This window comes from Canis lupus, chromosome 1 (assembly GCF_011100685.1).
Source record: "Canis lupus familiaris isolate Mischka breed German Shepherd chromosome 1, alternate assembly UU_Cfam_GSD_1.0, whole genome shotgun sequence".
Classification (NCBI taxonomy): domain Eukaryota; kingdom Metazoa; phylum Chordata; class Mammalia; order Carnivora; family Canidae; genus Canis; species Canis lupus.
The window spans coordinates 42,208,454-42,236,030 of NC_049222.1; the positions used below are offsets into that span (position 1 = coordinate 42,208,454).

Here is a 27,577-nt window from a genome sequence, read left to right on the forward strand (position 1 = left end):
GACCACGTGACCCGCGTCGCCGCGACCTTTTCCGCTCCCTAGTGCCAGGGACCTCCCGGTCCCTGCTTGCTTCCGCCTCCGCCCGCTTCCTTATTCCGCTGCTCTCGTCGCCCTCCGCTGTCCCCGCCCTCGTCCCCGGAAGATCTCCGCGTCCTCCAGCCGGCCGTTGTTTGTCTCCTCCTCGGGCACTAAATAAAGTTTCTTCATTCAAACGCATTTTTTTTTTTTTAAAGCCCCGGCCCCTCCCTCTCCCGGCTCCTCCTCCGCGCCGGGACCGCCTCCCTCCCTGCGGCGGGTGCGACGCGGGCGGCGGCAGCGATGGCCGGGTCCCCGGCGTCCCTCTCGGGACAGGACGTAGGGTTCGTGTCGCTTTCCTCGCGCAGTCCTTCCGCTGCTCTTCCTCCTCCCCGCTTCTGCGGGAAGCCGGGCGTCGCCGGAAGCCTCTGGGTAACCATCGGGGGAGTGCGGCGGGCCGAGGGGCCCCGGTGCCGCCGTCCGGCCCCGCCGCCCGGCGCGTCTGCTCGGCGGCCCCAGCTCGGCGGCCCGGGGCGGGCTGCGGGCTGCGGGCTGCGGCCGGGGACCCGACTCGGATCGGCTCGGATCGGCTCTAGCCGTGTGGCCGAGCGCCGGCCGCCGCCCGCGCGCCCTGCCGGAATCCTCCGGTCTCCCCGCTTCCCCCTGCGTCCTTCTCCGGGCCTTTTGGGAGGCGTTGGCTTCCCTTCGCGTTAAACCGCTTGTCTTTGAAGCGACCCCATCCCATGCTGCTCTTTCCTTTTTTTTTTTTTTTTAACTTTTCATGAGCGTCTCCGAGTTTAAGCCTCTTCTGTCCCCTTTCAGGGCGTCTCAGCGCCGAGGCTGTGATCATTTTCTATTTTGCCCTAACACGCGCTCTTTTGGGGGAGGCTAAAATTCTCTGCAAGAGTCAGGAATCTCAGATTTGTCGGGGAATAGGTTTCTTCCCATGGCCGTTGAGATGAACCGGTGATCTCGCCGTCCAGTGCCTGCAGCTCCTCCCCTTCTACGCGTGGTGTCACAGATTTCTGGATGAAGTCGTGGATGGGCATTAAAGATGTGTGTTTGCGTAAATTGAACGGCCGAGTTTTATCTTTGAGATTCGTCCTGAGGATCGCTCGCGCGCGCGCACGGGGAGAGCACTGAGGACATTGACCTTATCGAGAGTAAGGTTGAGGCTGGAGGGGCACGAGTGGCCCAGAATTTGAGCAGACGTGCGGTCCGTCGTGCAAAATACAAGGGAGTGCGCGGAACCTTAAATTTTGAGCGCTGGGTTCCTCTGGCTCTACCCTGGTCTCTGACCTGGGACTTTACCCTCCCAGATGCAGGTCTTTGAGGAAACTCAGGAAATCTAGTACTGTGGACTCTTACGCAAGGCGGCGGTGGGTTGAGGTTAGGGGTCCTGACACCCCTCTTTCCCCCTTTGCTGGGAAACCTGGGTATAACTTTTGACTCGCTCAAGATTTAACTACTGCACTTGGGTGATCTGAAGATATACATGAACTGATAACCTAAGTTTCGTGCTCTAAAAATGCACAGAATTTCATCACTCACCGAAGTCTAATTTTTTTTTTTAAGATTTTATTTATTTATTCATGAGAGAGAGAGAGGCAGAGACACAGGCAGAGGGAGAAGCAGGCTCCTTGTAAGGAGCCCGACGTGGGACTCGATCCAGAGTCTCCAGGATCAGGCCCTGGGCCGAAGGCGGCCGCTCTACCGCTGAGCCACCCAGGAGTCCCCCAAAGTCTAATTTACTAACTGAATCCTATGCATTTGCTTAAAAAAATCATTGTATATAAAATGATCTGTAAATTTTGATTTTTGTATGCCAAGAATCAAGAGTATCCTTTTTTTTTTTTTTTTTTTTTAATGCAAGTCTCAAGTTTTTCCTCTAGCTTTTTCATTCTTTGGCGCTTCTAGAAAGTCTCCTAATTTTTTGGTTGGGAGAGTGTGATGGTAACCTGCCTTAATTTTGTTTGGGGGCAGAGTGGGATGGATTGGATGAAGTCACTGTGTAGGTAGAGAAGGCAGGAGAAGAAAAAAAAAAAAAAACCTTTGAGGAGAATTAAAATTGGCTAAGAACATAGACTAAAAAGAGAGAAGCAGGCTCATAAATATCTTTATATTCTAGCACATTAGAGGCTTTCATGCAGGTTTACATCCATTGCCTCATTCATCTAAGTATATGAAGTCACCTACTAAATAATAAACCTGGCACAAGAGCCTGTTTTTGTTTTTTTTTTTTTTTAAGATTTTATTTATTTATTCATGAGAATACACAGAGAGGAGAGAGAGGCAGAGACACAGGCAGAGGGAGAAGCAGGCTCTATGCAGGGAGCCCGACGCGGGACTCGATCCTGCGTCTCCAGGATCGCGCGCCGGGCTGGAGGGCGGCTGAGCCACCGGGGCTGCCCGCAAGAGCCTGTTTGAATTTGAGGATCAGTTCTTTTAGTTTTCTTTTTTTAGGATAAGTCCTTTTTCTGTCTTATCGCATTATTAAGTTAGTGTCTTATTCAAGAAAATAAGAGGAATAGAATGGGAAAGGTAAGAATCACGAAATGGGATCCCTGCCTTCCGCCAAGGGCATGATCCTGGAGACCCGGGATGGAGTCCCACATCGGGCTCCCAGCAAGGAGCCTGCTTCTCCCTCTGCCTGTGTCTCTGCCTCTCTCTCTGTCTCTCATGGATAGATAAAATCTTTATTTAAAAAAAAAATCATGGAACAGACTCAAGGGGAGAATCTGGGATTAGAGGTACAATGCTGTTTAGCTTTCATGACCTGTAAAACCAGCAAAGTTTCAGGATTTTCCTGTGTCTTAATATAGTAGTTGAACAATGGTGGCTTACTTTATAGTACTTATATGAAAAGGAATTTTGATTCAAATGAAACTGGAAGATGGCCAATCTGCTGATAATAACGCTAAGTAATGTACTGTGTATGTGGCTCTCTCTTCTAGATCGTTTGCATATCTTACAATTAAAGACAGAATACCACAGATCTTAACCAGGGCTATTGATACATTGCATCGACATAAAAGTGAATTTTTTGAGAAACATGGAGAGGTAATACCGTGTTTTCAGTTTAATTTTTCGTTAACTCTTTTTTTTTTTCCTTGTTAACTCTTTAACAGAAACACAATAGCTGTTTTCCTTCTATGGTAAAGATCTTGCCTCCAGAAGATAAGAACCGAAGGGTTCCTAAGAAGAAACTTAAAAAAAAAAAAAAAAAAAGGATAGAATCGATAAGACAGGATAATGTGTGTGTTCTTTGATTTTCAACTGAAGAACTCTGAATTTCAGTGTTTATAATGGTTCGTAAAAGACATGAAATGTAGTTTGGAAAGCTAGTATTTTTTTTTCCTTCTTTAAGACCTTAAAAATGTTTTATGGTAGAGGACTTATTCCTGTATAAATTAACCATTTACATATATGAATTATATATTTATGGATTATTTATATATTTTAGGTATATAAATTTTTTTCATTTTTCTGCAGAAAGGCACAGAAGCTGAAAAGAAAGCAATTTCTCTTCTTTCTAAATTACGAAATGAATTGCAAACAGATAAACCAATAATCCCCTTTGTTGAGAAGTTTGTTGATACTGACATATGGAATCAGTACTTAGAATATCAGCAGAGTCTTTTAAATGAAAATGATGGAAAACCCAGATGGTTTTACTCACCTTGGTTGTTTGTAGAATGCTACATGTATCGTAGAATTCATGAAGCAATTATCCAGAGGTAAGTACATAACATCAAATTATAAATGTTTAGATGACTTAATGCTTTTTTGAAGTTATAAAATGATAAGTTTAAAAACCAGTGGAAGCGAGAATTCAGTTCAACAGATACTAGTGGCAGTATTGGACATTTCTGCAAATGTTATTGATATAATAGATTCTTGGCAATTATATCTTAATATAATATCCGGGGGTGCCTGGTTGGCTCGTTTGATAGAGCATGGGACTATTGTTCTCAGGGTTGTAAGTTCCAACCTCACATTCAGTATAGAGATTATTAAAAATGAATTTTTTCAAACTCCAATAAAAAATACAAAAAAAAGGCAAATCGAGCTCCAATAAAAATACCAAAAAAAAGAATTTTTTTTAAAAGGATATATCTGAAATGGGAACTAATTAAAAATTCTTATGAAGACTTAGTTTTAGAGTAAAATTATATTTCCTGAACAAAAAATGTTAATTTCAAATAATTATTTCTTTTTTTTATAATAAATTTATTTTTTGTTGGTGTTCAATTTGCCAACATACAGAATAACACCCAGTGCTCATCCCGTCAAGTGCCCCCCTCAGTGCCCGTCACCCATTCACCCCCACCCCCCGCCCTCCTCCCCTTCCACCACCCCTAGTTCGTTTCCCAGAGTTAGGAGTCTTCATGTTCTGTCTCCCTTTCTGATATTTCCTACCCATTTCTTCTCCCTTCTCTTCTATTCCCTTTTACTATTCAAATAATTATTTCTGTAAAATAAGACAGGACAAAGTAATCATATTTTATTTATAAAAATAGATAATATGTCAGTTAATTTGGGGTAAGAAGTCAACAGAAATGTGATCACTACAGTGTTTTTTGCACTACCTTAATTCTTAGCCCTTTCTTTTTTTTAATGGCTAGATTACAGACAGACTTTAAAAGTTAAACACAAATCAAAATTATTTTTTATAGGCTTGTTTATACTAATTTTATTTTTCCTAGGAAAATTCTGATATAGAACCGATTTAGAAAGCAGAAGAAAATGTGTATCATCCTTTTAGGTCATTGGTTAAAAGATACAGGTTTGCTAAAAGAAATTCTTTGGTAATAGTTCAAAACATAGGAAAGGATAATTTAGAACAATTGGTCAAATCAGCACTAATAATAAAATAAAATAAATATATGGGGAAACAAGTTGAGTCTATTCATTAGCTTTTTCTATCTAAATCTTTAGAAATTATTTTTTAAAGTGACAGCTTGTTTTTGCTGAATAAGTGCATTAATTAATTAGTTGTGTCTCACTCTGCAACCACTGCTGAATAAATGTATTTTAAAACTTTTGCTTTAAAAGCAAAGTATATATACTATTAAAAATGTAGCACATTGCCTGACACAGGGGAGGCACTTAAGCAAGATGATAGCTAATACTAGGAGCTGTCGTGTTTTGGACACCAGCTATGTTCCAGTTACTTTGCAGCCCACTGAAGTATAGATATTAATTATGGTTTTCATTTTACAGTTGAGGAAACTGAGGTCTGATGATGTTATTAATAAGTTACCTGGGGTTACATGGGTACATGGCTGGTAAATGGTAAAGCCATTACTTGACCTTGGTCTGTGTAAATCTGCTTAGAGCCCTCATTAAACCTTCTTTTTTCAAGTAGCAGATTTGGATGTCTGTCAAGGACTAAGATGAGTCTGAAATTCTGGGTGATGGTTTCATAAATCTGGAAAATATCCATGGTATGAGTCAAAGCTGCTGAACTGTTGAAACATGGGGTAGCTCCCTGTGTGGGATTAAGGGAGTTTGGAAGATAGAAGGCTAAAAGGAATATGTTTCTAAGTTTGATTTTGGAGGTAGATTAGGTTCAGAATTTAAAAATTTAGGGTAGAAGTTTACAAATCTGGCTGCACATTTATAACCTAGTTAGAGGAGAAATTTTTTTTTTTTTAAACATGTAGGGTTTGAAATCATTATATTAAAATAAACACCAATGGTTTAATTTATTTGCAGTAGGGCCTGGGCATCAGTTTTTCTTTCCATGCCTCAGGGAGATTCTGGACATCCTGGCTTGATATACCCACTGGTTCAGGAACAGCTTTATTAAAAGGGGTCAAGGCAAAATATAGCTTTAAGTTGCAGGAACAAGAATGTTAGAGCTCTCCTCAAGTGATCTCTGTGGCTGACACTCAAAAGTCAGGAAATTTGTAGCAGAACTCAGGATTTAGGTCTATGTGTGGAAGATATATCCTATAGGAGAACTAGTGCTGAATATTTTTAAATGTCCAATTCATAGAAGGAATTCCTCTCCTGGGCCTGTGATAGCTCCAGTGACCAAAGTAGGATCTTTACTTTTCTAGGCTCCCAAAGTACACATTAGCTTTAAGACATGTTTATGTTGATTTTGCCCCTTACACTGAAATATACTTCTAATTTTCTTTGCCAAGATGCATGTTTTATAGTTTTTATAAGAGTTAAATAGGTTGGGCAGCCCGGGTGACTCAGTGGTTTAGTGCTGCCTTCAGCTCAGGGCCTAATCCTGGAGACCCAGGATCGAGTCCCATGTCGGGCTCCCTGCATGGAGCCTGCTTCTCTCTCTCTCTCTCTCTCTCTCTCTCTGTCTCTCATGAATAAATAAATAAAATCTTAAAAAAAAAAAAGAGTTAAATAGGTAAGTAATCTGCAGGTCTAAATTAAGACTTAAAGCATCAGCCGTATGCAAAATTTAAATAGATTAAGTGAATGTACTTCAGAAATTGAAAAATAAAAGTACAAAGAAAATAGCAGACATTTTAAAGCTTTTAATAAAGTATAATGTATATCCAGAACGTATCTTAAGTGTTCAACAATCTTTTTTTTTTTTTAATTAACTTTTTTTTTTTTTTTTAATTTTTTTTTTTAATTTTTATTTATTTATGATAGTCACAGAGAGAGAGAGAGAGGCAGAGACACAGGCAGAGGGAGAAGCAGGCTCCATGCACCGGGAGCCTGATGTGGGATTCGATCCCGGGTCTCCGGGATCGCGCCCTGGGCCAAAGGCAGGCGCCAAACCGCTGCGCCACCCAGGGATCCCAGTGTTCAACAATCTTTACTAGAACACACTTAACGTCCTAAGCACCCAGATCAAGAGGCAGAACCTTACTAGGACCCAAAGAAGCCTCCCCTATGGCCCCATTCCATCCTGCCATTCCCACCCCTCAAGAATAACACTATCCTGTGTTAGTTTTGCCTGTTTTAAAAACTGCATTTAAGTGAAATTATTTTGGAGATAATTTTGTGTCTCGCCTCTTTCATTCAGTGTACATTGTCAGGATTCATCTATATTGTTGCATATAAATGTAAATAATTTTCATTGTTACATCAGATTACATTATATGCATATATCACAGTCTGTTTATTCCATTGTTGATGGATATTTGAGTAGTTCCCAGCATGGGGTTATTATGAAGAATACTGCTACCAACATTTTAGCACATGTTTTTGGTGAGCATACACATGTATTTCTGTTGGGTGTAATCCAGGACTGGAATACCTGGTCATAGTTTGTGCACATATACAGCTTTAGTAGATTCTAAAATAGCAAACACTTTTAGAATCAGAAATCATATATAAGTGTAGGAGTTTACTAAATACAAGGAATAAGGCTCACTCTTAATATAAGTTGTGACTTTAATGATAGACTAATAAAACAGTAGAACAAGGATTGGCAAATTGTTCTGTAAAGGGTGGAATAGTAAATACTTTAGACTCTAGGGGCCACATGGTCTTTGTTGCAGCTCCTTGGCTCTGTCCTTGCAGTGCAAAGCAGCCACAGATAGTGTGTAAATGAACAAGCATGACTGTGTGTCAATAAATGTTCTTTATGGACACTGAAATTTGAATTTCATGTGTTTTAAAATAATCCTTTTTCAACCATTCAGAAGTATAAAAATCATTCTTAGCTTACAGGTCATACAAAACAGAGTGGGCCACGATGGGTCTGCGAGCTGCAGTTTGCTCACCCTACTCTTGAACCTATGCGTCCAAATAATTTTTATCTTTTTAAGTCACTTTTTTTTAAAAGATTTTATTTACTTTTTGAGAGAGAGAGACATACTAAGAGAGCACAAGTGGGAGGGAGGAGCAGGCTCCCCAGTGAGCAGGGAGCCTGATGCGGGGACTCGGTCCCAGGATCATGACCTGAGCTGAAGACAGATGCTCAACTGACTGAGCCACCCAGGCCCCTCCCCACTTTGTAAAGGTTTTATTTATTCGTTTTAAGTCACCTTGAGAGACTAATTTATTTCAGCAAAGCTGCCATTGCTGAAGTCGTCTTTTAATTCTTTGGAACTTCTTTCAGAGTCGGTGTACAAGCCTCAAAAAGAAATTAGTCTCATTATTTTTTAGTCATTCTTCGTTTTTGATAGAAAATCTATTACTCCATTTGATTTACGCCTGTCACTCTACTGAAATTTCTCTGAGTGACTTGGCTCCAGATTAACTCTAGAAAATAAAGATGTGCTATCACTGATGAGACGTTCAATAATGTGCCACAGGTTCTGAAGGAAATTCCAAAAGTGCCTTGAGCAATGGCAGCATCCTTGGAGTAAGGATGTAGCTTCCCAGGTGACTGGAAGGAGACCACAATTGTGTGGATGTATGAATCCTGGTACGTGTTTGCTTTTTCAGTGAGTCTCACATCAGTCACATTGGTTTTATCTTAAGGCGGATGACCCATGGAAAGAGGTGCTAACTTAGAGGATCAGCTGATCTGAATGTCTCTTATATTTGGTTCTGTAAAGTCTGTGATGTTCTTTTTTATACTTGCTAGATATGTTATTAGGTCAGTATTAATATTATTTGATCTCATTGGACAGCATAAAGCCCCGGCAAGTATATCACCATTGGTCAAAACCCAAAAAACTACATATATGTCAAACTTTGTCAAAATTTGTTATTACAGTAAAATTTATGTTAATATTTTCTGATTTCTTGCTAGTTGTTGTGTTCCCATAGTACCATGTGTTTGACTCTCTTGGTAATTATCATATTATATACAAATATATGCATATGTTTGTTTCGTGAAACCCTGCCACATTTAGCATGCAAAAAATATTTGTTAAAGTAAGGCAGTTATCTTGAAAAGTTGTTTCTTTCTCCTTTTGCTCTAGAAACCTTACTGGGTAAATAATTATGGATATGGGTATATCAGTATAATTATTCCAAATTCCAGTAAAATATTTGATCAGGGAACTTCTGACAGTTAACTAAAATGAGTTTGGGGATTTATTTTTGTGTAATTTGATCAAATTGATTTATTTTGTGTAATTTGATAATTATTTTTCTGTAACCTGATTTATGTTTGATACAGTGTCTATTACCAGTAATATTCTCTTTCCTTTAAAAAAAACTGCAATTACCCAAATGTTAAAAGAAAAAAAGAAGGTATAGAGTTTTATAAATGTTTGTCCTAAATGATTTTCTCCTCCTATAGTCCACCAATTGATGACTTTGATGTATTTAAAGAATCAAAAGAGCAAAATTTCTTTGAGTCACAGGAATCTATTGTTGCTTTGTGCACTCACCTACAAGAGTTGGTAACAGCTATCAAAGACCTAGATGAAAATCAGCTGAAAGATGAATTTTTCCGACTTCTTCAGGTAAATGTGATAATTAATCTCATGAGCCTATTCGTATATTCAATTCAAAGATGGTATTAATTTAACAACAAAGTACATGTATGTATTGTCACTTAAGTTATAATGGATCTTTTTTTTTTATCATTTTAGTGATAGTGTTGTTTAAAAGATGAAAATCCACCTAATTTGAAAATGTGTTTTTTTTTTTTCTTAAAGATTTTATTTATTTATTCATGAGAGACACAGAAAGAGAGAGAGAGAGGCAGAGACACAGGCAGAGGGAGAAGCAAGCTCCATGCAGGGAGCCCGACTTGGACTCGATCCTGGGTCTCCAGGATCATGCCCTGGGCTGAAGGCGCTAAACTGCTGAGCCACCTGGGCTGCCCTTTAGAGTTTTTAAAAAAAGATTTTATTTATTTATTCATGGGGGCGGGGGGAGGTGCAGAGACACAGAGGGAGAAGCAGGCTCCATGCAGGGAGCCTGATGTGGAACTTGATCCGGGGTCTCCAGGATCAGGCCCTGGGCTAAAGGTGGCGCTAAACTGCTGAGCCACCTGGACTGCCCCTGAAAATGAGTTTTGAAATCTCAAAGTTGAAAGTGATTTTAGTGGCATAGGAGTCATCTGGCTTTATAGCTTCTGTCATTCTTGAGAGAAAATATTTCACAGTCATTTGGTTGGCCTAGCCTGCCTTGGGCTTGAATGCTGGTTCTGTTACTTTGTTGTTGGACCTGAGGCAAGGTACTTAATCTCTCTGAGCTACAGTTTTCTCACCTGTAAAATGAGGATGCCATATTTACCTTGTCATTTGACGTGAGAATGAAGGTAGATTCAATTGTGTCAGCATGGAGCACAGAGCCTAGAACAGCCAGCCTGCTGCTGTTGTCAGGTGGAAACACTCAGGTGGTCAGTGGCCTGTTTAATATGATTTTATTACATTTTTTCATCTGTCTTGCATTAAGTTCAGGTTTTAGTTCTCATTCAAAACATCCTAAGATTTAAGATGTGTTATTAGAATCAGAACTATTTGAAAATGTGTGGTTTTATGCAACAATATCCCCAGCCCTCATCTCCCAGACAAAGTTAAAAGCATTTTCCAGAAAGAGATGCTCTTAGGAAATGCCAGAAAGAGAGAGAAAGCAGGGCAGGAGAATGGGGATGTTGGGGGAAATGCAAGGGAGCAGTTTTAAGTGGGGCTGCCAAGCAGTTTTAAGCCTCAGAGGGTGATGGGGTAAGACACGAGACAGGTGAGGGAGTGGGTCACATTGCAGGTGTGGGGTAGCGTTCCTGCCAGGGTACCTGAGGTGGGAGCCTGGCAGGTGCGTGAGAGAAACTGCAAGTAGGTTCTGCAGAAACGAGGTGAGATGAGAGGATTGGAAGGGCCACAGAAGGCCTCGTAAGCATTTTTACTCGCATTGCAATAATCGGGGAGCTATTAGAGTATTTTCATCAGAGGAGTAAGAAGGATCAACATGTTTCAAGGATTACTTCTTGGGACACATGGAAAGGGTACAAGGCTAGACATGGGGAAGTCTGTTACTAATGCAACTTGGGTGAGCGATGACTGGTCGCTCTTGGTAGCTTCTTGGTCGAAGAAGTTTAAATGGCACCAGCACTCTGGAAATACTTTGACAATACAGATGGCGGAATCCTGTTAAAACTTGAAGGACACGCAGTGTAAGGTGCATGATTAAGAGGAAAGGCTTATTTTAAGTTGGGAAGAAAAGTTGTTTCAGGGTATTGTTAAATAATAAGCCTAATTATCCCCCCCCCCACCCCCTCACCCCACCCCCGCTGGAACTATCCTTTATGCACAGTTTAGAATTTTAAAAAGGAAAAAAAGCAGTATCTAGTCAGTCTTTACCCCTCGATGGCCCATTGTTTCAGGGAGTGACCTTTGACTCTTATCTTTGTCCCATGAGTCTAGTAAGTTGTAAAGAAGGAGAAATACCAGTCTGTTTTCTGTCCTCGAATTTGGCCGCATAAATGAGGCCAAAGTTTCAAAGTTTCCCCCTGTTAGCCCTCACGATGACCAGCAGGTTAACTTCCCACAAGAAACCTGAAGGTGTTTTAGTTTGCAGGGAACACTGATCTGTTTTTAGAAGCCAGAACACCACCACCATCCACAGAGCGAACAATTCAGTGCCTGCTTTGTCAGACTGGATGCTGGGCTTGTGATGGCAAGGAAAACAGGCAGTTCTTGCTATCATAGAACCTGTAATCTTGAGGGAATATAGATGGACAAATAATGGCACAAATCAACATGGAATTACAAACTGGAAGATGGCATGAGGGAGATGTGCAGGCAGCGGACGGAGATCCTGACGCCAGCTGAGGGGTACCGTAGCCTACACTGCTGTGTTCCGCATCAGGTGGACACTTACCATTAAGCCTCACAGTGAAAAACATCCATTTATCTTATTATTCATAAGATGATGATATTATTCATTCATCCACAATATTATTTAAAATAATATTCTTAGGATGTGCATTTTCCTCTTATTTTGAATCACACAAGAGTAGAGTATGTTTACAGGGTATTGTGTATGTTACTTAAATATAATGTCAATTCTCACAGTAACTCTACAAGGTAAGTGCTGTTATGTCATTTTTCAGTTGGGGGTGCTAAGCCTTAGAGAACATACATAATTGACCAACAGTTATTAACTAGAAGTTATATTAACTTTCTATTTATATTATATACTATATAAATATATATTACAATATATATTAATATATATTATATATAATTATATATAATGGTATATTAACTAGAAATGTTGGGATCTGAACCCACATCTGTTTCTAGAGCCTGTACTCCTAAACACATAATTTAATTACATACCATCTTCTATAAAATAAGCTTCAGTATCATTTCAATTTAAAGTGGAATGATACATGATTGGAGTTGTAGGGTCTTTAGACATCACTTTGCCCAATTTCTTTATTTTTTTTTTTTTAATTTTTTTTTTTTAATTTTTATTTATTTGTGATAGTCACACAGAGAGAGAGAGAGAATGAGGCAGAGACACAGGCAGAGGGAGAAGCAGGCTCCATGCACCGGGAGCCCAACGTGGGATTCGATCCCGGGTCTCCAGGATCGTGCCCTGGGCCAAAGGCAGGCGCCAAACCGCTGCGCCACCCAGGGATCCCAATTTCTTTATTTTTCAAGTAAGAGAACTAAATACCGAAGAGATTGCTTGGTCCTAGTTATACAACTACTGAAAGAAACTGAGCAGTTTGGGGAGGGAAAAGGGAACTTCTTTTTCTCTTGACTTTGAATTTTTATTTATTTTACTATTATTATTATTTTTTAAGATTTTACTGGCAGCCCCAGTGGTGCAGCAGTTTAGTGCCACGTGCAGCCCGGGGCATGATCCTGGAGACCCTGGATCAAGTCCCATGTCGGGCTCCCTGCGTGGAGCCTGCTTCTCCCTCTGTCTGTGTCTCTGCGCCTCTCTCTCTCTGTCTCTATGAATAAATAAATAAATAAATCCCTTAACTCTTAAAAAAAAAAAAAAGATTTTACTTATTATTCATGAGAGACAGAGAGAGGCAGAGACATAGGCAGCAGGAGAAGCAGGCTCCCCGAGGGGAACCTGATGTGGGACTAAATCCCAGGACCCGGGAATCACAACCTGAGGCAAAGATAGACGCTCAACCACTGAGCTACTCAGGTGTCCCAGACTTTGGATTTTTAAATAAACTTTGTAGCCTCTTTTTTTTTTTTTTTTGTTAAAGATTTTTATTTATTTATCCGTGAGAGACACAGAAATAGAAACATAGCAGAAGGAGAAGAAGCAGGCTCCCCTCGGAAAGCCCAATGCAGGAGTTGATCCCAGGACCCTGGGATCACCACCTGAGCCGAAGGCAGATACTCAACCACTGAGCCAGGCATCCCTTGTAGCATCTTTTTACAGAGAAATATTCTAATGTCTGCAAGATGCAAAATCATTCTCATTTAAGCCATCCAGGTCATTAACTTCATTCAAACTCGTTTTTTTAAAAAAAATTTATTATATAGTGACCAATAAAATGTTTCATTGTCTTAACCTGGTTTATACATCATGATGTAAACACAGTGTTTGTATTATTAGAGAAGGTGTAGATCTGAAGGTTATTTTATATCGAGTGTTGTGGAAATGAATTTTATGAATAGTTTTAACAACTGTTCCCCCCACATTTTACGTAATAGACTTTTGTTGGTTATTCAAAAGAAGGGTAAAAGTTATGTACTTTTTCTTTTTCAGATTTCACTGTGGGGAAATAAGTGTGATCTGTCTCTATCAGGCGGGGAAACCAGTTCTCAGAAAATCAATATAATAAATTCTTTGGAGGAACTAAAACCTCTGATTTTAGTGAATGACATGGAACGTCTTTGGTCGCTGCTTAACAACTGCAAGAAAACAAGAGAAAAAGCATCTATTACTAGAGTTGATATTGTTCTGGATAATTCTGGGTTTGAACTTGTTACAGATTTAGTTTTAGCTGACTTTTTGTTGTCCTCGCAGCTGGCTACTGAGATCCATTTTTATGGAAAAACTATTCCGTGGTTTGTTTCTGATACTACTATCCATGATTTTAACTGGTTAATTGAACAAGTCAAAAGTTCTAATCATAAGTGGATGTCCAAGTGTGGGGTTGACTGGGAAAATTATATTAAAATGGGCAAATGGGTTTACCATGACCATATATTTTGGACTCTGCCTCATGAATTCTGTGTAATGTCTCAGGTTGCTCCTGACTTGTATGCTGAACTACAAAAGGCACATTTAATTTTATTCAAGGGTGATTTGAACTATAGGAAGTTGACAGGTGATAGAAAGTGGGAATTTACCATTCCATTTCATCAGGCTTTGAACGGCTTCCATCCTGCCCCTCTCTGCAGTATACGAACATTAAAAGCGGAGATTCAGGTTGGGCTGCAGCCGGGGCAGGCTGAACAGTACATGGCCTCTGAGCCCAACTGGCTGACCAGTGGCAAGTATGGAATATTTCAGTTTGATGGTCCGCTCTGACTTGCTTTAGGAACTCTTAAGTTACATAGAAAAATACGACCCACGATTTGCATCCCCAGACAAAGCAGTGTGTGAATTTAGTCACATAGCTCTTCTGCATTAGCTCTGGGAGACATGGCTTCTCAGCGTTCATTTATGTACTCTGGATGCTTTTCTCTTTGGGCATTTTGCCCACTACATTGTTTGGGAGATAAGTGGATTAATCTAGTTGTAGATATTTATGTTGGAATTTTAATAACATAATTTCAAGCGGTTTTAATGAACTTTTAATTGGTCAGAAAGTAAAATATGAGAGAATTCTGCTTTTAAAGTCAGTTAACATTGTTTTAATGCTATGCTGCATGGTATTTAATATTCAAGGAAGCATGGGATTTTATTTCACTTGTTTTGGGCTCTAGAAATAAGGGCTCTGAAAACAAACCTCTTAAATGAGACATGCTTAGAAAGAGACATTTCTTAGAACTGTGATACTTGAACAATGAAAGTAAAGATTACCTCATAAGTTAATTGTAAATTTTGTTCTCCTTGAACTTTTGCACGCATTTGTATTTTGATTGACCTGTGGAATGGATAGTAGGAAACCCAAAATTGAACAAAATGAAACATGGTATTTGAAGAACTGATATCTTTTACTTCTATTTGTGATATTCATAATCAACTGAACTATATTAATACATAAGTGCTTTACATGAACAGATTTTTAGATTGTTCTGAAGTTTTTAAAAAATGGTTTAGATAGAAAAGATTCTTATGCATTGAATTTGGAGTACTAAGTTAATTTTTTATATGCTTACCCATTTTTTGGTGACCATTAGATATTAAAGTATATAAGTTTCAGGCCAGTTTGTTTTGAAACAAATCAGCAGTAAACCTGGAAATGTTTTTCTGATGATATAATAAAATGAATCATACTGAAAATCTTGTTGGTTTTATTTTCCAGTGGGAGAAGATCCAGAAGGGAAGATTAAATATGAGTCTATGTAATAAACTGATAATGTGTATGTCGCCAAAGCAGTTCTTAAATTATGTCACAATGAGGTTATGGTCTGTGTCCTTGCTAAGTGTTTCTAAAAAGTTTTGTAAAATGTTTATATAAAACTACACGTTTTAAAATATTTTATTTAAATTCAATTTGCCAACATATAGTATAACACCCACTGCTCATCTTGTCATGTGCCCTCCTTAATGCCTGTCACCCAGCTACCCTATCCCTCACCCACCTCCCCTTCTGCAACCTGTTTTGTTTCCCAGAGTTAGGAGTCTTCCTCTCTCATTTTCCCCACTCAGTTTTCCTCCTTTCCCTTATGATCCCTTTCACTATTTCTTATATTCCACATATGAGTGAAACCATATGATAATTGTGTTGTGCCCAAGATTGCGAATCCGAGAAACCACCAAGGAGCCGACACCGATGCAAGCGCACAAGGGTTTATTAGCAAGCTCGAGCTTGGGTCCAAGTGTGCCCGACACAGCAGAGCAGGGACTTGGGCCCCGAAGTGGGTTACAGCTGGGTTTTTTATAGGCTGGTCTAGGGGATTTTCAGAAGGGGTGGAAGAATTTCTCCAAGTTCTGTTTACATTCTGATGTGGGGCTTTCAAGTGCATTGAGTTCTGTTCTCATTCTAATATGGGACTTTCTACCATGGGCGTGGGCTCTGTTGTCTTTCTGATATGGGATTACCTGCCGAGGACATTGAGGACATTCTGCAGTTTTTCACATAAAGTTCAGCTCTTATTCACAGGGGCCTAAGATGGCTGTACTTGTGCTAATGCTAAACTTTAGGTGGGATGGCCTTAATTTTTCTCGACCTCCATATTGTCTTTCTCCAATTGACTTATTTCACTCAGCCTTATACCCTCCAGTTCCATCCATGTCAATGTAAATGGTAGGTATTCGTCATTTCTGATGGCTGAGTAATATTCCAAAGTGTATATATATCACATCTTTTTCTATTCATCTGTTGAAGGATACCGTGGCTTCTTCTACAGTTTAGCTATTGTGGACATTGCTGCACATGCCCCTTTGGATCACTACATCTGTATCTTTGGGGTAAATATCCAGTAGTGTAATTGCTGAGTCCTAGAGGATCTCTATTTTTAACTTCTTGAAGAACCTCCACACTGTTTTCCAGAGTGGCTGTACCAATTTGCATTCCCATCAATGGTGCAAGAAGGTTTCCCTTTCCCCACATCCTCTCCAACATCCGTTGTTTTCTGGTCTTGTTAATTTTAGCCATTCTCACTGGTGTGAGGTGGTATCTCATTGTGGCTTTGATTTGTATTTCCCTGATGGCAAGTGATGTGGAGCATTTTTTCATGTGCTTATTGGCCATGTGTACATCTTTTTTGGAGAAATGTCTGTTCGTGTCTTCTACCCATTTCTTGACTAGATTGTTTCTTGGATATTGAGTTTGAATAAGTTCTTTATAGAACTTTATCTGATATATCATTTGCAAATATCTTTTCCCATTCTGTAGGCTGTCTTTTAGTGTTGGTTACTGTTTTCTTTGCTGTGCAGAAGCTTTTAATCTTGATGAGCATTTTTGCTTTTGTTTCCCTTGCCTTCATAGATGGGTCTTGCAAGAGGTTGCTGTGGCCAAGTTCAAAAGGGTTGTTGCCTGTGTTCTCCTCTAGGATTTTGATGGATTCTTGTTTCACATTTAGATCTTTAAACCATTTTGAGTTTATCTCTGTGTGTGGTGTAAGAGAATGGTCCAGTTTCATTCTTCTGCATGTGGCTGTTCAATATTCCCAATGCCATTTTTTGAAGAGACTTTTTTCCAGTGGATATTTCCTGCTTTGTCAAAGATGAGTTGACCATAGAGTTGAGGGTCCATTTCTGGGTTCACTATTCTATTCCATTGATCTATGTGTCTGTTTTGTAAAGCTGCACATTTTGAATTTACTCTCATTTACATGTCTTCCTGTTTTAACTACTAAGTTACTAAAATATTGAACATGAGAGAATTGTTTGTAGACACTTGACATAAGTTAGAACACCACTGTATATGTGTATTGAGTTCATTGCCACAGTGTGGACTATGGTGCAATATATTGCATTTTCTAAAGCAATGGATTTTTTTTTCTGTTTTTATCATGTTTTATTAAGGACACAAAATTAGAATTTGGGAAGGAATAGTTCATCCCCTCCTATAAGAGCAAGGAAGCAAAAGAGCAAGCAAGAAAAGTGCCAGTTTGGAAGAGGAAGTTGGTTTAAGATGGCATTTTTCAAAAATGCTTAGCAGTGGTAGGACCTGCCTGAATGGGTTGGGTTTTTTAAATTGGAGTTTAGTTGGCACACAATATTACGTTAGGTTCAAGTGTACAACACAGTGACTGGAGAAGTCCACATGTTCTGCTATGATCAGCACACGTGTACCTTCTGTTACCACACATTGCTATCACAATACCATGGAGTATTCCCTATGCTGTACCTTTCATCTGGGTGATTGTTCATTCCCTAACTGGAAGCCTGTATCTTCCACTCCCCTTCACCCACTTTACCATCCCCCCATCCCCGTCCTCTGTGGCAACCACCAGTTTGTTCTCTGTATTTGAGTCTGTTTCTGCCTTTGTTATTTGTTCTTATAGTCTACGTATAAGTGAAATCATACGGGCTTTGTCTTTGACTTCTTTCCCTTTGCATAATACCACTTCGGTCCGTCCGTGTTATTGCAAGTGGCAGGATCTTTTTTTTTTTTCTTTTTTCTTCTTTATGGCTAACACTGTGTGTGTATATCACATCCTTGTCCAGTCATCTATCAGTGGACATCTAGGTTGTTTCCATATCTGGACTATTATAAATAATGCTCCTGTAAACATAGGGGTGATATATCTTTTTGAATTAACATTTTATTATTCTTTGGGTACATACCTAGGAGTGGAATTACTGGATGTATTATATTTCTATTTTTAATTGTTTGAGAACCCTCAATACTAAATTGGCTGCAACCGATTTACATTCCCACCCACTCTTCCTATGCAAGAGTTCCTTTTCTATTGTTTTTGAATTGTTTTAAAACCAGCTTTCTTGAGAGAGAATTCACATACAATTCATCTATTTAAAGCATACAGTACTTTAGTATATTCACAGTTGTGCAACCATTACCACAATCTAATTTTAAAACATTTTTGTTGCCCCTAAAAGAAACCCTGTACCCCTACACAGTCATTGCTCATTCCCTTCTCAGCCCTTGGCAACCAGTAATTTACTGTTTATGGATTTGTCTGTTCTAGGTATTTCATATATAAAGAATAATCAAGTATTTGGGCTTTGTGGCTGGCCTCTTTCTGAGGCCATCAGTTGTACTGTAGCATGCAATGCTTTGTTCTTTTTTGTTGCCTCATCATATGGTTAGGTGGATACATGGAAATGTGGAAATGTCCTATTTATCCATTCATCGGTGATGGACATTTGGGGTGTTTCCACTTTTTTGGCTATCATGAATAATGCCACTATGAACATTCATTTACAAGTGTTTGTGTGGACATATGTTTTCAGTGCTCTTGGGTACCTTACCTGAGAATAAGGTGCAAGATCCCATGGCAAGTATGTTTAACATTTGGAGGAACTGTCAAACATTCCCCAAGCATTTGCAGTGTCTTACATTCCCACAAGCTCTGAATGAGGGCTCCAATTTCTCCATATCCTTGTCGGCACTTTTTATTATCTATGTTTTTTATTACAGTGTGCTACTGGGTGTAAAGTGGTATCTCATTGTGGTTTTGATTTGTATTTCCCTAATGACTAAGGGTTAGCATATTGGAGCATATTTGCCTGTGCTGATTGGCCATTTGTGTATCTTCTTTGGAGAAATGTCTTTAATTCCTTTGTCCATTTAAGAATTAGATTATCTTTTTATTATCAAGTTGTAAGAGTTTCTATATATCTTCCTAAGATACATCAGTCTCATTAGATCCATAATTTACGAATATTTTCTCCCATCCCATGGCTTCCTCTCTTTTCTTTTTTTTCTTTTCTTTTCCTTTTCTTCTTTCTTTCTTTCTTTTTTTTTTTATTTTTTTTTATTTTTTTTATTTATGATAGTCACAGAGAGAGAGAGAGAGGCAGAGACACAGGCAGAGGGAGAAGCAGGCTCCATGCACCGGGAGCCCGACGTGGGATTCGATCCCGGGTCTCCAGGATCGCGCCCTGGGCCAAAGGCAGGCGCCAAACCGCTGCGCCACCCAGGGATCCCTCTTTCTTTCTTTCTTTCTTTCTTTCTTTCTTTCTTTCTTTCTTTCTTTCTTTCTTTCTTTCTTTCTTTCGTCATTTCACTTTTTTGATGGCATTATTTGAGCACAAAAGTTTTCTGTTTTGATGAAGTTCTTTTATCTATTTTGTCTTTTGTTGCAAAGCCTTGGTTTTTGAACTACTTCTTGACGTACCCTTCAGGGCCACTGAAGTGAGAGAAACCCCCAATGTCAGGGTTCCGCCTACAGTCTTCTGCTCTCCCACTTATTTCAACTTAGCAAGTTTGGCCCTTCTTTGTTTGGCACAGCTATAGAGCAGGATAACGGGTAAAGCCGAGGCGCCAGAGTCCATTAGTCGTGGGGTTGAGTGATCCTGGGAAACTTTCCCAAAATAGCATCTGCAATTGTTTCAACTGCTGATACCATACTTGGTTAAGTATGAAGTAACTTCTGGATAAAGCAGCCATTTTATGCAATGCATTTTTATCAGGATGTAGATCCAGTATCTTATATATGTTATGATGGAAATATGGATGAAGGGCAGGTAAATAATTAGGGGAGGATGGTGATTTATACTCCATGGGTTTATGTTACTTTCTGATTAAACAGCAAATGGAAAAGATTTGTTAGGGGTGATCCAGCTTTTTTCCCTATAATTTGAGGTGGTATTTTGTGTTGGATAAAAATGCAGTAATGCTTTTGAATCTTTATCAAGCCTGAATCCATGTTGTTCAACCTCAAGGTCATGTTTCTCTAAAAGAAATATCCACCGCAAAAGGCAGTATCAACGTAGTTCAAACTCTTTACTTACATTTTAAGAAAACTTCAGAATGGATCAAAAGCAATTCAGTTATACTTCTTAAAATTCTCTCCTGCGCATTTTTATAACAGTTCTTTCTGCCCAAACGTCCACTGAGTCTTGTTCTGGAGACTCTCCCTCCATAAAACTTTTATTTTCCCCTCTACTCTCTCTCTTTCTCACTCTCTCTCACTCTTATTTTGGCTGAACTGGGGGTAGGGGTTGGGGAGACCAAACACTTCTACACACACCTGTCTTATTACCTGAAGTGTTAATGTAATGTCTGCCGTGGTAGTAAGCAGTCAGTGATACCTTGAAATTACAGAAAATGAATAAAGCAGAAGGAAATAAAAATAGGAAAAACAAGAACATAATCCTAGCAACTTCAAATACCCCTATGGATTTTTATGTATTATTTCTAGGTTTTTCTCCATATTTAGACATTTTTTTACATACCTAAGATAAAAAAGGATCATACTGTCTGAATTTTTTTTTTTTGTAAATTCTGGAGTGTTATTTCCAACTCCTGAAGTTTTTATCTGGTTAATCTATTTTTTTGTTAATGTCATTTTACTTTTTTCTAATTTACTAATTAGTTCCTGCTGGAGGCAAAAAAGTCTGTTGGGGTTTTTGTTTTCGTTTTTTCCCTGGGGTATCAGTATGGCTTGGGACTCAATAACGGACTCATAAATACTGGATCTCTAATCCCTGGTCTCCTATGAATCATGTGACCTGTCACATTCTCACCATTTTACTGGAAAAAGAAAAGTTATTTCTGGTCAACTTGAACTATGCTCAATCTCAAATCCGGAGTCCCCTAGGAAAAAGAGTCATGCAGGGATATTAGTGTTCTGGCACCCCCTAGTGGCCACATGGATATTCCGTAAAACCTGATTTTTTCTCTTGATAAAGTGCTGACAGGGAGATGCTGTTTTGAGTGGAGCATCAGGTTAAACTAAACCATCCCTTAGAGACCACCACTCACATTATTCTTCCTTTCTGGTTTTCTTGGATGGGTCACATTCCCCCTTCTATTTTGTGTGTGTGTGTTTTTTTGTTTTTTTTTTTTTTTTTTTTTTTTTTTTTTTTTTTTTTTATGATAGTCACAGAGAGAGAGAGAGAGAGAGGCAGAGACACAGGCAGAGGGAGAAGCAGGCTCCATGCACCAGGAGCCCGACGTGGGATTCGATCCGGGGTCTCCAGGATCGTGCCCTGGGCCAAAGGCAGGCGCCAAACCGCTGCGCCACCCAGGGATCCCTCCCCCGTCTAGTTTATTTAATATTCACTCCATTTTCGGACCTTTTAGAAAATAAGAGGGAAAATCATTCATATAGAAGACATTTCTAAAGTGTTGAATCCCGTTAGTTGTACATTTTTTGGGGGAACCAACCCACTGTGGCTTCTGCATATTTGTCCCACACACGGTTGAGGTAATGAATGGCTGTTTGATAGGTGATGAATTTTAATTTTAGCATTTGAAATAATTTTTAAACCTCTGAGGTAATGCTATTTACATTGAAGTTTAAGGATGAAATGAATCTGTTAGCCTGATCAGTAAGATCAAATAGTAACTGTTGAATGAATGAAGAAGTACATATTATATAATTGGGAGTTTTCCATAAATATATGTGTCTTTGGATACTACTTTATTCCTTCAATATTATATTGTGGTCAGTTTTCCATTGTTAAATATTCTTCAAAAATATGATTTAAAATTTTAAAATTTTTATTTAAACTCATTTAAAATCATTTTAGTTAACATATAGTGTATTACTAGTTTAAGGGATAGAATTTAGTGTTTCATCAGTTGCAAATAACAGCCAGTGCTCATTACATCAGGTGCCCATCACTCAGTTACCCCATCCCCCACCCAGCTTCCCCCCAGCAACCCTGTTTGTTTCCTGAAGTTCAATGTCTCATATGGTTTGCCTCCCTCTCAATTTTCATCTTATTTTATTTTTCCCTCCTTTCCCCTATGTTTATTTGTTTTGTTTCTTTTTATTTTTAAGATTTTATTTATTTATTCACAAGACACACCCCCCCCCCCCCCCACACACACACAGAGGCAGAGACACAAGCAGAGGGAGAAGCAGGCTCCTTGCAGGGAGCCTGACCTGGGACTTGATCCAACCTGGGACTTGATCCGGGCTCACCAGGATCACACCCTGGGCCAAAGGCGGCGCTAAACCGCTGAGCCACCCGGGCTGCCCATTTGTTTTGTTTCTTAACTTCCACATATGAGTGAAATCATATGGTATTTGTCTTTCTCTGACTGAGTTATTTTGTTTAGCATAATACCCTCTAGTTCCATCCACATCATTGCAAATGGCAAGATTTCATTCTTTTTGATGCTTGGGTAATATTGCATTGTATATATATACACCACCTCTTTATCCATTCATCTGTTGATGAACATCTGGGCTCTTTTCATAGCTTGGCAGTTGTGGACATTGCTACTATAAACATTGGGGTGCGTGTGCCCCTTCGGATTACTATGTTTGTATCCTTTGGATAAATGCCTCTAGTGCAATTGCTGGGTCATAGGATAGGTCTATTTTTAACTTTTTGAGGAACCTCCATAATGTTTTCCAGAGTGGCTGCCCCAATTTGCATTTCCACCTACAGTATAAAAGGGTTCCACTCTCTGCATCCTTGCCAATATCTGTCATTTGCTGAATTGTTCATTTTAGCCATTCTGAGGGGGGTGAGGTGGTATCTCATTGTGGTTTTGATTTGTTATTTCCCTGATGCTGAGTGATGTGGAGCATTTTTTCATGTACCTGTTAACTATTTGTATGTCTTCTTTGGAGAAATGTCTGTTCATGTCTCCTGCCAATTTCTTTACTGGATTATTTGTTTTTTGGGTATTGAGTTTGATAAGTTCTTTAAGATTTTGGATACTAGCCCTTTATCTGTAATGTCATTTGTGAATATCTTGTCCTGTTCCTTAGGTTGCCTTTTATTTTGTTGATTGTGTCCATTGCTTTGCAAAGGCTTTTTATCCTGATGAAGTCCCAATAGTTCATTTTTGCTTTTGTTCCCTTTACCTAAAAAATGTGAGTTTTAATGGCTATAAACATTTCATCATAGAGCCAGATCATATTCTCTTTTGCTGGGTAGATTGTCCAAAACTTTTGCTATTATAAAAGAGGCTGAAATGAACATCTTTGGACAACTAACTCCCATTAAGATTTGCAAGTCTTCAGTTCCTGCAAATTATTTGAAGCCACCCAATTATTCTGGTCCTGCTAGAATAATAATGTATTAGACTGATAGACCGAAACCTTCAGTATTGAGTAATTGCTTGATATGAGAAGGGAAGTCTCTTTTCCTTACCTTTTTTTTTTTTTTTTAATTCATGCCATATGTCATGACTTTCAGTTCTTTTAAGTTCAATACAAAGTTTAGGCACAAGGGGGAGATCCTTTAGCATAGTAAAGTGGCTAGATTTTCCTTCTGTATTATTTAGCACAGAGATTTCATTTCAGCAAGAAAAACTGGTGGAGTATAATTTTCATTGTTGACTGCACACATTCTTGTGGTTTCAACTTTAAAATCATTACAGTGGAGCTAGGATTCTGGTGTTTGCTGTGGTAAAATGGAGCAAGGTCAATGACACAAAAATTGTCCTCATTCCTTTCTTGGCTGAAATTTTATGTATACATATATTTGCAACAAAATATATAGCGGTTTATCGTAGAAGTATATCAAAATAGGTGAGAAAATACAATTAAAACTCAAGATGAGTAAAAAAAATTTTTGTTAACAATATACAAAAATCACACCAGAAAAAACTTTGTAAGAAAATAAAAATAATTGCTTTCCATTCATTTAGCCTTTGCTTGAAGGGAAAAAGCACTACTACTTTTGTTTCCTTATTTGGTTAATTTTAATATAGCAAATTAATTTATACTGTGATTCAGAAAATTTAAAGGAAATGATATGCCAATCGTACCTTACATTTAAGAAGATATCAATTGAGGGCAGCCCCGGTGGTGCAGCGGTTTGGCGCCGCCTGCAGCCCAGGGTGTGATCCTGGAGACCCAGGATCGAGTCCCATATCGGGCTCCCTGCATGGAGCCTGCTTCTCCCTCTGTCTGTGTCTCTGCCCCACGCCCCCCTTTGTCGCTCATAAATAAATAAATAAAATCTTTAAAAAAAAAAAAAAAGAAGATATGAATTGAAAAAAAAAAAGAAAATACGAATTGGGGCAGGGGACGGCGCCTGGGTGGATCAGTCAATTAGTGACCAACTCTTGATCTCAGCTCAGGTTATCTTCTTGGGGGTGAAGATAGAACCCTGGGTCAGGCTCTGCGCTCAGCCAGGAGTCTGCTGGAGATTCTCCCTCTCCCTCTGCACCCCCTCCCAGTTCACCCTGTGTGTTCTCTCTCTCAAATAAATAAATACATAAATCTTAAAAAAAAAAATAAATTGAGTGTGGTTTGCCTTCAATGCAGAAATTTTTCAAGTGGTGTCAAGTGGTTCATCAGACATATCCAGGCAGACAGTAAACTTGGCTGGGAAAAAGATTCATCTTTATTTTCATTAATCCTGAACTGAAATTTAGTATTTCCTTCAGCTTTTTATGTCAATTGTACATTTTTTAATGGCTTAACGATTTTTAATGATTTTAGTTGCAGAAATATTGGCAAAAATTTTTTTTATTTTTTTAAAGATTTATTTACTAATTTATTTATAATAGGCATAGAGAGAGAGAGAGAGGCAGAGACACAGGAGGAGGGAGAAGCAGGCTCCATGCCAGGAGCCCGATGTGGGACTTGATCCCGGGACCCCAGGATCGTGCCCTGGGCCAAAGGCAGGCGCTAAACCACTGAGCCACCCAGGGATCCCCCCAAAAAAGTTTTAAAATGTCAATAATACACTCTTAATTTTTTAGCTTATTCCCTTTCATGTAATTCTATGTTTATACCATTGCGATTATAATGAGCACATTTTTAGGTTTTTACATGGCTTCTTAAAGTATTTCCTCCAGTTTTCTATTTGGGCCATAAACTTGAGCAATATTAGTGGTACCTGTCCCTTTGTCACCTGTGGAAATAATAGAGCTTTTCATACTACATAACAGTTGTTTCAGCCCTCTTGAATTATTGCTTCATCATTATGTCAAAACTTAAGACACTTTATTTGGGGACTTGATAGCACAAAAACAGTTAAGAAGAACTGCTCTTATTTTTCTCGTTTCCCCCCAATTTTTCTTCTTTCTTTTTCACAAAGCCAGTGGAAGACATGACTAGATTTATTCTGCCAGAGTTTTTTTCTTTGAGGCAAACAGGAAACACGTTCTACTGTATTTTTTTTTCTCATCTCAACCTTCACTTCATGCTAATCCTCTATCATCCAGCTTGGCTTCTTTCAGGGGTCCTTAAAAAAATAAAAGAAGTGGAAAAATCTGACACATGCACATGGGTTGAGTCATCTTTAATCAGTGAATATCAAGCACATATAGATGTGTTATCATCAGAATAGATACCATTTATGGAACACTATGTTCCAGGCATGGTATTAAGAGCTTCACTCATAATGTGGCATCATATCCTCATAGCAATCCAGAGGACAAATATCTGTATTCCATTATACATACAAGAGCATGGAGTCTCAGTGATTTCAAGTAACAGGTCACAAGGCCACTCATGTAGTCAATGACAGAGCCAAAATTTAAACTCCGATTGGCTAAATTCCAAAACTCAAGTTATGGCTTTTATTGAAGTTGTTATGCTATTAGCATAATCTGTAAACATGTAATTAATTTTTTAAAAAATAAGTAAATATACTATCATTAGAAATTAGAGTCATAAGATTATGTGAATCATAAGCCATATTATCAATTATTAATATGTTGAAATCTTAGTAGAAGTAGAAAAAAACCTCAGCTCTAAATATCAAAGATACATTTTAGAATAATGATCTAGAATCGATGAGGCAGTAATAGGGATTGTTTTTCTGAATTATTACATTTTGTATCATTGGACATACATGAATTCATGGAATTTTACAACAGGCTGAACATCACACTGAGAAAGGGAATCTTCTCTGAGTACTTTGGTGCATAGGGCTGAACATAGGCAAATCCGGTAATGAAATGGAAGCCTCTCATGTTTCAGGCCACCAACCAGCTGAAAACAAGTGGGTAGTTATTTTGAAGGGAAATTATTTTTGTGAACAGATGGAAGTGATTTGACAAGAATGAACTGGTTCATTCTTCTAACCAAAGGGATGATATAAAAATGTTTTGCTATCTTGGTGAAATCCAAAATCTGTTCATGTAAATTATCTCAATTATTGCCTGGTCTTTAATAGAAATGCTGATAAGTTGTTTTATATTAAATGAGGCACACTATACATATCTGTAAAAGTATGCCTTAATTTTTTATTTCTACTTCCTTTCTCATCAATTCCCAAATAGACTGTGATTTGAACTTCTGAAACCCCGATAATGGTGATCTTAGAGAAGACCTGTCAGCCACCTTCCATTTCTAAGGTGGGTTCTTGTTCAAAGAGTTGGTAACTGGGGCAAGGAATCTGAATTCCCATCCCAGCTCTCTTATTAATAAATTATGTGATTTTCAGTTAGGTGTTCAATTATTCTACTACTTAACGTTATAGATTGCTAGAGATATAATTATATATGTTTGTAAGACCTGAAGGATACCATGTATTTTCAGTTAAAATAGTTGATTGAAAATATTCCACATTGTAGACTGTAGGCACTGTAAACAGAAGTTCTTCATGGAGTGGAGGAATATTTTATTTTATGGAGGGGCTTGTCTTAGCAACAAGGACTCCAAGGATAATACTTAGAGGATATTATCCTAAATGAAATGAGTCAGACTGAGAAAGACAAACACCATAGAGATCACTCATATGTGGAAGCTAAAAGACAAAACAGGGCAGCCCAGGTGGCTCCGCAGTTTAGCGCCACCTTCAGTCCAGGGCGTGATCCTGGAGTCACGGGATCGAGTCCCATGTCAGGCTCCCTGCATGGAGCCTGATTCTCCCTGTGTCTCTGCCTCTTTCTCTCTCTCTCTCTCTCTCTCTTCTCATGAAAAAAATATTAAAAAAATAAAAGACAAAACAAATGAATAAACAAACAACAAAAGCAGAATCAGACTTATAAATGCAGAGAACAGACTGATGATGCCAGAAGGAAGAGTGGAGGTGGGATGGGCAAAGTGGGTGAAGGAGAGTAGAAGGTACAGGCTTCCAGTTCTGG

General features: G+C 38.9%; 1 protein-coding gene across 2 annotated transcripts; it reads left to right on the forward strand.

Annotated features, from left to right (window-relative positions):
• Window positions 1–200: 200 nt before the first annotated feature.
• On the forward strand, window positions 201–15,273 carry ARMT1 (acidic residue methyltransferase 1). 2 transcript variants are annotated; one of them, XM_038526334.1, is made up of 5 exons: window positions 201–359; window positions 2,970–3,075; window positions 3,508–3,752; window positions 9,194–9,359; window positions 13,588–15,273. In XM_038526334.1, exons 1-5 carry the CDS (start codon window positions 319–321, stop codon window positions 14,353–14,355), a joined length of 1,326 nt encoding a protein of 441 aa, XP_038382262.1. In that variant the 5' UTR covers window positions 201–318; the 3' UTR covers window positions 14,356–15,273. The 2 variants fall into 2 exon arrangements, with proteins under 2 accessions (XP_038382262.1, XP_038382263.1); XM_038526335.1 differs by lacking the exon at window positions 201–359 and adding an exon at window positions 421–447.
• The last annotated feature ends 12,304 nt before the right edge of the window (window positions 15,274–27,577 follow it).